This window comes from Poeciliopsis prolifica, unplaced genomic scaffold (assembly GCF_027474105.1).
Source record: "Poeciliopsis prolifica strain line A6 unplaced genomic scaffold, Auburn_PproV2 SCAFFOLD020, whole genome shotgun sequence".
NCBI lineage: Eukaryota > Metazoa > Chordata > Actinopteri > Cyprinodontiformes > Poeciliidae > Poeciliopsis > Poeciliopsis prolifica.
In genome coordinates this window covers 98,567-113,964 of record NW_026562395.1, presented here as the reverse complement: position 1 = coordinate 113,964, position 15,398 = coordinate 98,567, and the positions used below count along the sequence as shown (strand labels likewise).

Here is a 15,398-nt window from a genome sequence, read left to right as displayed (position 1 = left end):
CCTTAATTTCAGATATTTAATGTTACTAAAAGTTCACTTTTTGCAGTGCAATTTCCTACTTTGTTAAGGAATGCAGCTCCTGGCTGTTCAATCACCCAATCCTTACCTACATGCATCACTGTCTGCTAATAAAAACTTAACATTTAAGACCAGAATATTATAAAAATAATATTGTAATATTATTACAATGTAATAATATTTTCCAAGAAATGTGGACTTGTTGGAAATTGTTTGTGCAGCTTAAAGGTTGTTAATCTGACAAACAAGCCTAACAACCACATATCAGTTGAAAATAAGTGGGTATATAGTCCAATCATGAGGTTTTGGAGTGTTTTTTGGCGGTCAGAAGCTCACAATCAGCTCACACCAAGAAATCTAATTATTTATTGCTTATTAGAAATCATAAGATTTCTAGTCAATTCAAAGTCTTTTCAGAAAAGACTTTGAATACTTTACATTTCTACTGAATGGACTTAAAGCAGAGAAAATCAGTTATATCCACCTGCAAGTAGGCTATTTGAATATGACTTCATAAAATGATTATTGTTCACATGCTTAGATATGCAAAATCAATTGCCTGAATAAAAGAAAAATAGCATAGTATTGCGTTGAATATAATGTCTTTATATTGTGCAGTGCAAACATCAATCAGAAGCTCGCATGATCGTAAACGATGACTAACAAATACACACGGGAATAAAAAAAAAAAAAAAAGATCAAAGTAAGTTATTTTCCCCTTACGTGTTTCTTAATAATGTAATTTATTTACATTCCAAGCAGCGTGTTCCTTCGATGTAAACAAAAACATAAATAATGCATCATGGCTTTGGTTCTACTATGCAGTTTTTATTCACCTTTCTACGTGTGATTGATTCCGGTCGAGGCTTCCGAGGCGGCGCACCGCAGGCGGGTTGGATGAGGGGCTGTTAGCGAGCACTGAGCAGAAGGAGCCGCAAAAAAAAAAAAAAAAAAAAAAAAAAAAGGAAAAAAAAAAGAGCGCAGGGCTCCCGGTCCGCTTTGCCGGACCTTCGGATGCGGCAGGAAAGCGGCTGAGAGCGGAACCGGACTCTGAGGTCGGGAAACGAACCGCAGCGTCACCTTCCCACGGTGCGAAAGCGTTGACCAGAGTTGGTCTCACCTGGACGCAGGACGATGAGAGTAAAACGATGGTTTGTGGGGGGATTTTTTTTTTTTTTTTTTTTTTTGGCGTGGCTGATTTTCCTATCTTGCTCAAAAGCAGCATCGCTCGTTTCCGCCTGACCAGAAAACACTATGGAACCGAAGCGCCTCCGAGTTTTAAGTGGCTGAATTGTAAGGTCGATATGGCTCAACAGCAGTAGGCCTATAATTTACATTTTAACGTTGCACTTGGTTGACATATCTAAAAAGGATATGTCAACCAAATTAGTTTATCTCGAAAAACTCACGTGTAAATTTGCAAAACCTAAGAGAGGGGATTCCCACACCTTATTTCCCCACATGAGACATAATGAGTGAAATATCAACCATAATTCATTTCACAAATTCATTCAAGGAGTGAATTTTGATTCACTCCTTCAATGAATTGATCCACAATCAACTTTTTGTGTTGATTATGAAATATAGTTAATTAAATTTATGTTTTTCTAGAGTTATGTGTGATTAAAATAATACCTGGGCAGCATTACATCGACACTCTTCTATTCCTAAAGTAGCTGACAGATTGTTGTTGGAATGTTGAGTGGAAGGAAAAAAAATGATTTAAACGGGTAATGAACATTTGATAATCCTGCCATGGTATTTTCAACCTAATCGCCAACTGAACACCATGACAAGTCCGGTAGTTCAACAGACCACAAACTCATTTAAAAGTTTTTATTTGAAATGATTTTAAATACAAATAATATATATATATATATATTTTTCCCATTTACAATGAGTTTCTTTGTAAACAAAAGTGGCAGATCAATAGTCATTTGGGTAGTCGCTTGTCCAAACTGAGGCGGCCTGTGGGTCAGTCACCTGGATGCGGTTGGTTGTGGGAGGGACGGTGGAGCCTCATTGCAGCGTTTCCTTTAAATTTCCTCCCACGCAGCACAATTCACCGATGCTACATTCTGTTGCAGAGGGAAGAGTAACTTTTGGTTTACACCTGCTCTGACCTGTAACAAAATGGGGGAATTGTCTAAGCGCCTGTGCTCTAGTGACGGAGCATGGCCTTGAATATTTCAGAAATTCAGATCTCTCACGCTTAACATGACAAAACCAAAATGCACTCTGGAAAAGATCAAATAAACAAACAAATGTTCAGATTTTCTTAGTGAAATACTGCAAGAACTAAAACTGCAGAGTTACAGAGAACTGCATTAAGAAGCTTCGATTTTCTTAAAACATCTACAAATAAAGATGAAAACAACAAGTCTGAATACATGCTGTAGCTCAACTGCGACAAAAGAATAAAAAAGAAAACTAAATGAAAGACAGCTCCATTTGCTTTGCAATCCTCAGGTCTAAAAACAAGAGTCAAAAGTAAGTGGGTTCTGCTTTATGGTAAGAAAAACACTATTAAGTATGAAAGTAAAATTCCAACAACCATTTGTTCAGTTGTGTGTGTGGTAGAAACATCACATTCAAACCTCTAAATATTTCACACACAAAAAAAGGAAAATAACCAACTCCTCATGACAAGGTGAGTGATGTGTAGCCCCAACAACGTGGAGCTGTATTTTACTCCAAATAAACAATTCAGATGTTTGGTTTTTTACAGGGAAAATAAATCCGATCTGCTCGTGGGAACCACCAGAGGATGCAGACGCTGTGATTCAGCAGATGTATTCATAAGGCCCATATAGGACAATGACTTACACTGGAATGTGCTACAACTGGAAAGAAAACAAGAGGAAATCGAAGTAATGCATGACTCCAAAAGGCCAGGAGTAAAGATCACTATCTTAGTCAATTCAAATGGCTGAAACGGTAATTTTTTTTTTAATGCACCGATCACGGTTTTTATGGTTCATACGAATAAGAAAAAAAAAAGGTATATTGATAGAGGTAGTAGTTTCGAAGCATACAGACAAAAGAATTCCAAGATTATCTCCATTTTTGCAAACCATTTCACTCTAAACTTTCAGATTTTATTGCAGTCAAACAAAAAGTGCAGCATGAGTGTGAAATCTTTGTTTTGATGCACTTAATAAAAGGGAGAGAGTTTTTCAGCATATGACCTGCTGAACCTTGACTGCTTGACTGAGGCATTTCTACTTCCTCACGTAACAAATGGAGAAGAATATAGCGCTCTTTAACACTGCAAGTTATTTCATTTGACTCATTTAGAACCAACATACAAATTAATAAAAATAAAAAGTACAAATGAAATACAGTTGTGATGCTGGAAAAGGAAAACAGCAAAAATATAAACTTGTGGAACCCTGCACTCAAAAGAGAAGATGCTTCTTTAATATACGCCTCTGCAGATGAAGAGTACAACAGAAAGTTTCATAAGTGTGGAAAATATCGGCGCAGGAGAATTTTAAAACCAAGAGAGAGCGCGAGAGAGAGGGGACAATGTCCCTACAGAGTTTGTTTGTTTCTGTTAGTTTTGCAAATGGAAGCAGCTGTTATTTATCCGCCTCGAGGAAAAGAACCCATTTAATAATAATAGGTCCTTTAGTCCAAAGCTATTTTTTTTCTTGTCTCTCATACCTATACAAATACATACACTTTACACAGCACACACACTCACTTACTCACGCACTCAGGCCTGTTAGTATTCACAGAAATGTCCGCCTGCAGCAGACGATGAAACACAAAGTCTCTATAGAAAGGGGGGAGATGGGAGCAGGCCCCCAGGGGTCACAGTTTATGACATTGTAAAAGTAAAATGGTGGCGGGTTCTGAGTGTAGAAATTCTCCTCAGTGATTTATTCATTCATGTGTTTTTGTTTATGGCAGGCACGGCTTCTCCTCGTCGCTAGTGGATGAGCGGTCGCTCCGGGGGGCGTTCACGTCCGCCCCCGACTCGCTCACGTCCGCCCCCGACTCGCTCACGTCCGCTCCGTCAGTCGTTGTCCTCGTCTTCGTCGTCGCTCTCCTCGATGCCGTCGCTGTCCTCCTGCTCCTCGTCCTCCTCCTCCGTGTCGGGGATGTCCCACTGTGGGTGGTTGTCCAGCATGGCCTTGGCCTCGTGGACCTCCAGCTAAAGAAAACACACACAGAAAAAAGACAACTTTTAAACTAAAATTAAATAAAAATATTATACTTAATTTAAACAAAATCCAGTAGCAAATACCACCATCTTTTTTTTTATTGCAAAGAATTGAATTAGTTTTTAATATATTTTCAAATTTTTGACAATATTCAATACCAGAAAAATGCTGTAATTCTTGCCCATTTTAAAATGACAAAGAAACTGAAAATATAATGTAGATTTGCTGTAAAATACAGCGAGAATATTAAAAACACACTATGAACATATGAATAAACATCTCATCACCTTAAGTGGTTTGAACTGATCCAGACCCAGGTAGGAATCAGAACGGAGGATGACTGAGTACTGGTAGTTGCCTGCTTTGGATGGGGCTGGAAATTTTAGTTCCACCTGAAAAACAAAAATAAAAGAAGAAACAAAGGTTGAGCCACATTTAATTGAACTGAATACTGGTCAATTTTCAAATAACTATTGCTCGTCCAAAGTGGAGATACGAGTCTAAAGACACTTTAGAGAAGAACCGTGTCAAATTTGGTCCAGGACACTCCCCTCACCTCTTTACTGGGTTCTTCCTCTCCATTCTTTGTTGATAAACTTGTAGTTAATCCAGTGATCTGTCACCAGTACCAGATTAACTAGGCTAGGCTAATCTGCACTACTTGGTGTAAGATCAGGTCAGCAACAACGTCAGTGTTTGACAGTTTTCTATTTAAAGTTTCATATTATCCAGCTACTTCTTCTAAACCTTTCCATTAATAAAAAAGACAGAGGACTTGTAACCCACATCTTGTTGACATCTGTACTTAAGAGTCAGTCTATTTCCAGCCGAGTTCCTATCTTGTCGTCTTTTCAAAACAATCCACCTAAAGTGTTTGTTTACAACTGGACGCGCTCCTCTTGTCAACTCGGAAAGAAAAATATTGCTTTAGGATTGCACAAGGCTGCAACAAACCAAATCTGAACAGTTTTTCAATTAAGCTTTCATAAAACCATTTAGAGAGAAAGATGGCTCCGTTGTAAAAGCTCGCCCTTACAAATGGTCTTCTCAGAGGAGCGGGCAGCGGCGTGTATTACCAGAAATTAACCAACTCATGATGATGACAGGGCTTGACTATAAATATTACCTATTCTACATCAGGCTGTGATTAGCAACTTGTGCAAATACATACAGTAAACATCTAATTATCAGCACGATGAAGCTTTTTATTATTCATCGTAAGTGAGTTGAACATGGCTGCTGTAAACAGCCCCGTCTGCTTGGGGGGGAAGCAACCAGTCTGGGCTGCCGGAAACACATCTGCCACATATGCAGAGCCTTAAATCCCACAATGCAAGCATAGGAGAAACTATCGAGGAGACAGACTAATTGATTGGTACCCAGCGACCCATCATGCACGAAAGGGGCAGCTCCCGTAGCGACAGCTGGCTGCGCAACGTTACACGAAGCCCTCATTAAGCTTTTACTTTCCTGTCAATCTGGGCTGTTGTTGGAGAAAACTGTTCTGGATAAACATGCACAAACTCCTCGGAGGGAGCAATGCTGAATGCAAAGGCCGGCCTTGTAACACGATGTGAGGAAATGTTGATTGGGTGCGTTGTAACAGAAACTACAGACGCATCAATCAAAAGTTTGAGCAAATTAAGAAGAGAAAAAATTATTGCGACAAAGCAATTATTGAAATAATTTGCAGCAATTTTGGAATCAAAAGAGGCCATTTGCAAAGAGAGGTGTACAAAAAGAACATACAATTTGAATTTAAGATAAAAAAAATAAATAAAACTTTGTAAATATGTTCTACCCCAAACTCCTTTTGAGGTAGATCTTCATTTGGTTCAAATTTTGTCAAAAAGAAATAAAGTCTTATTAGGCTCCTTTTGCTACCCAATTATTAATTGGTTAATTAAAAAACAACAAACAGGTTAGCCAACACTGTATTGATGTTAACTCAAGCAGAAAAATCTGAGCTTTTCCTCCAACTTTATTTGAAAACACAGCACTAATACTGAAAATAGTAGTGAGAGGAAAATGCGCTGACTTTCCTCAACACCTTTTCAGAAGCACAGTCTCACCTCCTCTGAGTCTTTTAGAGTGCAGACGTGGTAGGGCATGGAGACGAGCGTCTGATCTCTGCGGTCGGCGATGTACAGCCACCACCACTCCTGCTTCTCCTCTGGGAAGTACAGGCTGTAGACGGGGTGCGTCACCTTCGACTTCGTTTCCAGTAGCGCCCGCTCTCGCCGCTGGATGCTCTGCTGCAGCGCCTCCCACTCCTGAAAGGTTGGATGAAACAACATTTAGTTGAAGGCAAGCTCACGTTCCTTTACTTAGTGTCTATAAAAGCTTCACACTGACCTCCTCGTCGTCTCCACCGCCCTCGTCGACTTCGGTGTCGCTTTGTTTGTCGCTCTCTTCATCTCTTTCGCTGGGAGAATCCTTGTTGGTTTCGCCGTCGTCCGACTCGCTGCCTTTATCTGACGCTTCGTCGTCGTCTTCCTTCGCTGCGGATGCTGCAGCTGATGTTGTAACTGCCATTTCCTGAGACATTGTAAACATTCCAATAAACTGAAACAAGGCGATCGTCATTGTTACAAAGAGTCGCATTCAGCAAAGATTTTAGGATGCTTACATTTCCAGCCACGTTGCCATTAGCCTGCTTGCCTTTAACAGGAGCAGGCAACACTTTCTTCTTGGGTAATTTCTTCTTCTTGGACTTGGCTGTCTTCTTGGCCCCTTTGTTCTTGCTTTGCCAAACTTTAGCTTTGGCTTTATTCGCGTCTCCCTGATTCTGAATTTAAGACGAGATTAAAAGTTGTCATTTATTTATGCTGGGATTTTAACAAACGCTGACGTTTTCCGTCTGCAGATCAAAGATGGCGGGTTACCCTTACTACTTCCTCTGTATTGGTTGTCTCCTCTCCCTGACATATTGATGCTTCCTGCTCCTTCTCAAACATGTCCTGCAAACAATGAACAGTAGGACAGCGTGACACTTTTAAAGCCTTGAAGTTAGCAAACTGCGCCCTCTTCTGGTGACAAACCACAAAAAACACGTTTTTCTATAAAGTCTTAGCATTCCACCAAATGAAATACTTACTGCCATACGTTTCCTGGTTAGGGTGACTGTTACTGTGACGATTGAGCCTGCGGTGATGTTACTGCTGTCCTCATCATCAAGGACTAGCAAACATAAAGAAAAAGGAGAATAGCAGCTAAACTTAACCGATCCACACTTAAAATGTCACATTTTCCACCAGAAGCACTTGAAGACAAGTTCCCAAGAGTAAATGTAGATGAAGTTGTCTGGACAAACCCTGTAGCTTGATGCCCATGGTGATATGAGGGAAGCTGCCCAAAACAGCCATGACCTCGTCGTACTTCTCCTCCCCAAGGAAACGCAACATGCTGCGTCTGTCCGAGTCCTTCAGACTCACCAGGTCCTGCAGCGTCCTCACCTTATACTGCACAGAGGACAGGAAGACAACAATTCCTCAGGGTTTCATACTAAATAAACAACTCAAATGCACTAAATTAGTAAACTACAAAATAATCCATAAACACATGTTACTTTGATGCTAACTTTTTTGTTCTTGTTGAAGTATAATATTTACTGGTAATCATTTTGGTTTTGTGCTTCAAGATTAAAAATAACTTTTGGTCTACCGTCATCATAAATAATCTAAAAAAAGAAAAATAATAAAACAACCCATCACTCAGATTTTAGCAACTTTTCCTTTCCTGTGTTAGGGCCTACCTTCTTAGAAATGCAGTAGCGTAGGTGCTCCTCTTCGAAATGAGGCAGCTGCAGCAACGGTGACTTGGTCTCCTGCAGGCCCTGCACGATCATTTGGGTCAGCTTCATACAATTCTCAATGGTCACCAGTCTGGGAGCGGGGAAACCTAGAGACAAATAAGCAAGTGTGCGCAGATTATTTCTAGCATCAAGGAAATGGAGGCATTGTGATGCTTAGTAGGAGTTGCGACCATCGCTATGTGTACCTCCTCTGCTGTTAGCCATCATGGTGAGCTGACAGCCAACGTTGATCATCTCCTGAAGAAGAGCAGGACTCTTCCTCACCACAAATCTTTGATCTGGTGAAGAAATACAGAGAACACATTTAATCTGTCTAAGTGTTTACTACTTTTACAATAAATCACATGTGAACAGGTTATTTGGATTTTTAATGACTTTTCCTTCCATAGAATTTCCTCTAGTTTATCAAACGCTCAGCAGCTTGTGGGGCTGTTTTAGTTCCTGGAACCCTCAAGATGTCATTCTCAAAGACCTCTGCTACTCCAGAGACTTTTATAAATGTATGCTTGCTATTACCAAAATTATATTTTCAAAACTACACCACCACAAAAAGGGCTGCAAATAAGAAGCTTCACAAGTGTTTGAATCTAAAGGAACAATGGACGAACAGAAGATTTAAAATGTAATTCAACTGATCAGTCCTACCTTCTTCTAAGTCCTCTGACACCTCCATGCGGGCCAGATGTGAGAGCACCAACACCCTGGCCTTGAAGCTGTACGGATAACAGAATGGAGGCTCTTTCTTCTTCACGTTGATATTTCCCAATTCACGGATCAACTGCAACAAATGCACAGGCAAAAAATACTGAATCCTTGGTAAATTCTTTGAGATAAATGATAAATTGTAGAGATTTGCTTAGCCAACATGTGGTAAAAGATTCTGAGGGGCGTTTGCTTCCCACTATACATAAATATTTAGGTATTTTCTCAATTCTTAACCCCTTAATTGATGATTTTAGTGATTAAAGTCTGTCTCTTTTTCACAACAAGCAAACATGATGTTTATTGCCTGGATTCAGGAAGAACAAAAATTCAGAATTTTAAAATGTATTCTTTATGGATTCCCGTAGAACTACTGGATCAATACACATTTTCCAATATTACTTTTTAAAGAATCACATCAAAAACTTCAAACCTCATCATAAACAAAAATCCACAAATTTTTCTAGTTTCTAACCCTTAAAATGCCAGTGTGAAGTTTTTTTTGGCAGTATTCTTTTAGATTATCCAACAATAAATTATGTTGTATTTATAATAAGATGCTTTTTTTTTCTTCCTTCCATATGCAAATTAGTAATTTGGCAGTTCATTGCAAGAACATGGGGAGGAAGGGGTATATTTAAATGGGAACCAGCAGCACATAAAAAGATGAAGGGACACAGGTTGCTCCATGTATTTTAATAGGCATGAGGAACTGCCAAAACAAGTAAAAGTTTATTTCTTCTCCACACAGCTAAAACAAAAATAACATTAAAGTTCTGCCCAGACACCAAAAACTTTTCCTGAGTCTTTGAAACTCCAGACAAGATGCGTTTCTACCTGCGGCACTTCGACATTGTCTGTGGGTCTGATGGTCGCCTCTTTATTGCTGCGAGGGTCAAATTCACAGGCTGCAGTGAGGACCATGGTTAATCCTGTATGACACAAAATGCGTGACACCTGAAGTTAAACGTTAAAAGATCTACCAACAAAGTACCAGAGCCTCCAAATAAAAAAAATAAAAATCTAAAAAATTAAATAAATAAACTATGCATGTGAAAATACTTTCAGTCTTGATTAAACTCACGTTTCATGTTCATGTTTGGTGTTTTGTAAATAAAATGCATAAAAGTTGTGTGGTGCTGATGAGGATCTGGTCTCCGCTGTATCGGATTGAGCGGTACCACCAGGTGCCCTAAAGCAAGCAGGCAAAAATGAACCACCATACATTAGAAGAACATTATAGTTGGTACAAAACCTGACTTAAGAAGAATTGTGCCTAAAGCTTACCACAACTACAGGAAGGATGACCATGAAGGCAAGGCCATAGACCAACAACACCTAGATAAAAAGAAGTCTCTCTGTTAGTGTAGGTCATTGTTTGACATTCAGATGAATGGAATGAAAACAAAAACATTATTTCTAGCTATAAAATTTATACCAGCATGGAATTCTTCTGGTCCACAATCCAGGCTGGCAAGGCGATACCAAAGCTGGTGACTGGAAGAGGAGAAAGAAAATGGACCAAAGCAGAAAAAAGTTTTTGTTTGTTTTTTACACCTCCTGTTATTTTCAAAAACACTCTATGAAGTTAAAGCTGAAGTCTGTCTGGTACATTTTTCATGCAATCATTGTTAATGGAAAAACATAATCCATTTGTTAATGTGCAAATTTTGGGCAGTCAGCCATTCCCATTAACTTTATTCTAGCTTAATTTCATCAAATTGTGAAAATTATGCTACTATCCAAGTGAATTAATAATGCATTGAAACCATAATGCATATAGTTAAATAAATACTTGTTAAGTTGCATTGAAATGTTAGTCTATCATTTGAGGATTTCACTAATGACCAAATTATGGCCAATGTTCATTTATTTACAGTTCAACCTCATATGTAATATTATGCAATTATTATTAAAAGCTATTCTAGTACAATGCCTAATGCCAAGAGCTGCCCCTTATTTTCATGCTGGAGGAGGCAGTTAATCCATATATTTTCAGTTTTAAAAGCTTGGTATTTTCACTGTACATTTTGTGGTATGGCATAAAATAAAAAGGGTTTGTTAGAAATAAATAAAACAACTTCTGGAGGAAATGCACCAACCAGGAGTTTTCTAAAGTAGTGGGTATCGGCAGAGCAACGCAAAGGTTGGGGTCGACACAGGTAGCTTTAACTTACCTCCTGGACCATCTGGGTTACCGTACAGTTCCCAGTTCTGTCGCGACTGTTCATTGGTTAAACTGCAGAAACAAACAAAAGACAGAATATGTTCACCAAATACAAAACACTGACAATGTTGATTTGACTAAATCATTAAGTAATTGAATAAATTTTTAAAAACCCACTTACGCAGCATAGGCTTTGGCAATTCTCATAAACATGACGTCATCACCACCTTTGTCAGGGTGGTACTTGAGCGACAGTAGATGATACTGTTTTTTAATTGCTTGCACCTTCGCGCCCTGGAGTCAAGAACACAATCACACGAACGAGTTCACATCGAGATGTTCACTTCTCAAGACAAACCTAGGTTTGATTTTCTGGATGCTGCATAACTCTCTAATCATTAAAGTGATCTGGAAAAAGAAACTAATTTACCGGTTCCAAGTTGAGGACTTCATATGGGTTGTACTCCTGGTAATCCCTGTCCAGCTTGGACACCTTGTAGGCTAGAAGTAGGAATACAGCCCACCCAAAAAGCAAGGCCACTTTTCTGGAAAAAAAAAAAGAAGAAAGAATTAAACACAAATCACTCATGAAAGCTTTGTTTATTCCAAGAAAGAATAAGCATGGTTCTCTTTTTTCATAGAGGGATGGAAACTAGAGTGGTGAAGAAAAGGTAGTAACAATTTTAACGGGATTAGGTGAGAATTTTTCAATCTTAAGTTTTAGTCAAGCTGTACGACATTTTATTTGTTACTCAATTGTTCACCCTTTCAATACTGGAATAAATAATTGATTTTCCATTGGTGGGTGAAAGAATCCTGTAGATCACCACAAATCCCCAACTGGTCTCTAGTCTCTCTGGATGAATCAAACGTAATCTGACCACTAGAGATGTGTTCTCGTCTTCTGAGAAAATAAGGATTTCACAATCGCTTTCCTTTTCACTCATTGGTCCAAATATTCATAGAGTAAACTGATCCATTTTGGATCAAAGCTAACAAACAGTCTTGAGACCAAACTGAGCAGCTGCTCTTAGCTTATAAAAACGCATTTTATTGACAAAGAAAACAAAATGAGCACATGTATGTGTAAAAGCACCACTTCTGAAATCAACATATCTGCTACAAAAATTTGTTTTTCAACCTCAAAGTCACTCCCTAACATCCCTAGCAGCATTTTTTCCTTCAGAGAGGAAACTTGTCATCAGGAAATAGAAAACGAATTACAATCGATGCATCTCCACAGAGCAGAAGGTCACAAAAGTTCTGGCATCCTTATTGTTTTATCATTCACAGATAGATGTTGAACTTGTTACCATGACAATGGCAAAAGTAAGAAAATATGTGCCCAGAATCTGTTACCATGACAACGGATCACTAGTTTACACCAGCTCAGATGTCTGATGGCACAAATACGCAAAACGTTTTCCTATAAAAGCAGTGAAACGGTGATGAGCAGAGAAGTGACGCAACTTTTCAGACAAGCATGCCATAAATCTTCATCAGCACAACAGCAATATCGCCGCTGAACGTAGTGATGATGTTATTAGTCATGTTATTCCCATGTCTTTTGACGTCTCCAACTCTCTCTGTGACCATATTGGAAGCTGTCATCTGGGAGAATTTGACTTCATCCATCAGGCCGCGTAGCTTATTGGCATGCAAAGTTCAACTTTCGCACTCTGATTCCAACAGTCGGCTACAACAGTTCAATTAATTTTATATCTAGTGATACTGTCATGAGAAGCTATTTGGAAACATGCGGGCCGAGTCAGTATCCCACAAAAATCCTACAAACCAAATATTAGATTTTAGAGGGTAAACAGGATGTGAATGTAATGACAGAGGAAACGTTTAATGTGGGCGGCAGAAGGCAAATTGTTGAGAAGCTGCTATAAAAGTTCAGAGATTAAACATAAACAGCTCTGAGAAAACATGGGGAGAAGAGTATTAGTGGACATGTCAGGAAACAAAACATGTTTAGAGAGACAGCAAACATCACCAAGAGATTTAAACAAAATAAAAGGTCATTCATATAATTCCCCCTCGGCAAGCTGCCTAAACCATGTAACGCTTGACCTTTTAACACGCATCACAAAATATTGACACGCTGAGCGAACAGCACCAAGAATATTCACATACACTGTTATTAGGGAGAATCTTTGTGTAATTGTGGAGTGTAAAAGTCATAGAATGGGTACTTGGTAAAATGTCACCAGCTGTGGAGAAAATGCATTGGCAAAAAATAAAAATCTCCAGTGGGTGGTCGGCTGTGATAAGAGGGAATGATTTCTTAAAAGAACAAAAAGGCATTTTCAGAACCTAGCTTTTCATCTTTCTGTGGCTGTTCTGCACATAATAGAAAAACACACACTTCATCCAATCATATGCCGGTCTTTAGGAAAAAAAAGGCAACACAAAGGTCCAACAAAGGATATTTTACAGTGGGGACTTTATATCAACAAATCATCGCTTAGAACTAAAGTAAATCGAAAAAAATAAAATAAAACTGACTGAAAAACATCTGATGTTATACACACATGAGAAAAAGGACACTCTTACAATTTTGGAAGATTTTTATTAAGGGGCTTAAGTGATGAGGTTTCCAAGGTGGAGATTCTAAATATTCAGAATTTCAAAAGTAAGATGTTAAAGTCTCGACCTCTACTCCAGAACAGAATGTCTGATCCAAATGCAAGACAGAGATTCCCCTCCTGCAAGTGTTGCTTGGATTTTCATGTATGAGAACTTTCCTCCCCACATAGCAACAGTCCCATGTGACTGAAGTTCACAGCAAAAGCAAGTAAATTGATCTGAAGAGCCAAATGCTCCAAAATGTGGCCATAGCGCTACAAAATACTTCTAAAAACCAATCAGAATTGGCGTCTTGCAATGTGTCAGGCTTTCAGCTCATCTTGAAAACGGTCAAACCCAGCTGTCTGCACTCACTTTAGTGTCGGGATGATGCTCTGCTGAGACTTCATCAGCCTGAGCCGATACCACAGGCACCGGCCATGTACCCTCCTCAGGCTCTTCAAACGCAGTTGTTCTGAAAGGAAGATGGAGAGGGACCAGTTAGGGACACATCAGCACTATCTGAATGATAACACTCTCTGACTTACATCAGTTAGATAACAAAAAGAGGTGAAATGTTAAACAGAGGAGTAGGTTCCTTTTAGGTTAGATTTAGTTTAACAGAATGAATCATTTTAGGCATCAATATACAAGGACTGCAACAACAACAACAAACTGGTGAACTTTGTCTGATTCGGATACATCAGAACATATCTGTTGTTTACAAACAGATAGCAGGAGAAAGATAAGAATACTCTATAATAAGACTTTTAAAAAGACAAACTTGAGATGCTGAGAAATCAACACTACTACTAAATTGCAACTTTACATTAAATAAGGAATTGGCTTCATGATTACATCCAAACACGGGCTATAAAGTCAGGCTGTTTGGATGCCAAAACAGACAGACAAAAAGACATGTGCATCATATTTCTGACGTTTGTTAGCTTCAGTTTGCACAATGGTATATTTCCAGGCTGTGAAAATAAGAAAATCTCTCTCTTTTTTTTTTTTTTTTTTTTACAACTTGCTAAGTTTCCATAGCATCTAGTATTCGTCCAGGAAGGGTTAATGAGCGATATAAGACAACAGAGAGCCAACTACCGGGCCTTACCAGCGTTCTGATCCCGGGGCCACAGGTAATATGTGGCCGGGATCACAATAAGTCCGACGAAGGACGTGAGAAAATAGAAAAACGTATTGCCGCTGTCATCGTACTGGAACTGTTGTCCGGCCATTTCAAAGCGGCGCTGGGCTCGCCCTTGTTCCCCACCGTTGCGTGTTTCTCCCTCTCAGAGCCCCAAAATGTAACAGAGTTTCGATTGACTAGCTTGCTAGCATCCAGCCGACTGAGCTCGATGCCTCGGTGTACGTGGTGTACGCCTGCGCAATGAGGCGTCTCTTCTTCTTCTCTCATTAAGGGCAGGACTCACACAACGACAGCGCATTGGTTCCCCCAACAGTTCCGTGTTTAAATGTTCCCTGTTTAGTTAAATACGTGTAAAAAAGAAAAATACACATTTTTTCCTGTCCTATATTTTAGTTAAATGTGTGTAAAAATATATATAATTGTGTTACTTAAGTCTGGTTTAAGTACAAATAGTAAAGCAAAATTTTATGTTTGAAATAGATTTTAAATAGGCAACAACAGTTAGTAAATCATGACAAGTAAAAAGTTACTGTTTATGGATTGTGATCATGTCTTAAATTTACACTACAGAAAAAGGTTTCCTTCACTTTTCAAATCTAAAAATATCCTTTAGAGTTAGAATTGGTGAATTGTTGCTTCACATTCACACTGTAAAAGGCAATATTTCATTCAATGAAATATTGAATGAATAGCAAAATTTTGAATTTTGTTATCCAAATTCAACTCTATTCAATTGCTAATAGACATACAGTTTTAATTTCTTGGTTTTAATTTTTTTCGACCAGCTGGGGCCTATTTGGACTTAGT

At 38.9% G+C, this 15,398-nt stretch overlaps 1 protein-coding gene across 1 annotated transcript; it reads right to left on the bottom strand.

Moving 5' to 3' along the window:
* Positions 1–2,509: 2,509 nt before the first annotated feature.
* On the bottom strand, positions 2,510–14,819 carry sec63 (SEC63 homolog, protein translocation regulator). The gene is given in 21 exon segments (XM_055044624.1): positions 2,510–4,177; positions 4,475–4,579; positions 6,260–6,460; positions 6,543–6,725; positions 6,817–6,975; positions 7,073–7,147; positions 7,285–7,367; positions 7,501–7,648; positions 7,942–8,087; positions 8,187–8,279; positions 8,647–8,779; positions 9,541–9,635; positions 9,788–9,832; positions 9,835–9,895; positions 9,991–10,041; positions 10,142–10,200; positions 10,881–10,942; positions 11,052–11,164; positions 11,301–11,415; positions 13,817–13,916; positions 14,556–14,819. Coding segments are annotated over 21 exon segments (2,289 nt in total). The 5' UTR covers positions 14,680–14,819; the 3' UTR covers positions 2,510–4,039.
* Positions 14,820–15,398: the final 579 nt, after the last annotated feature.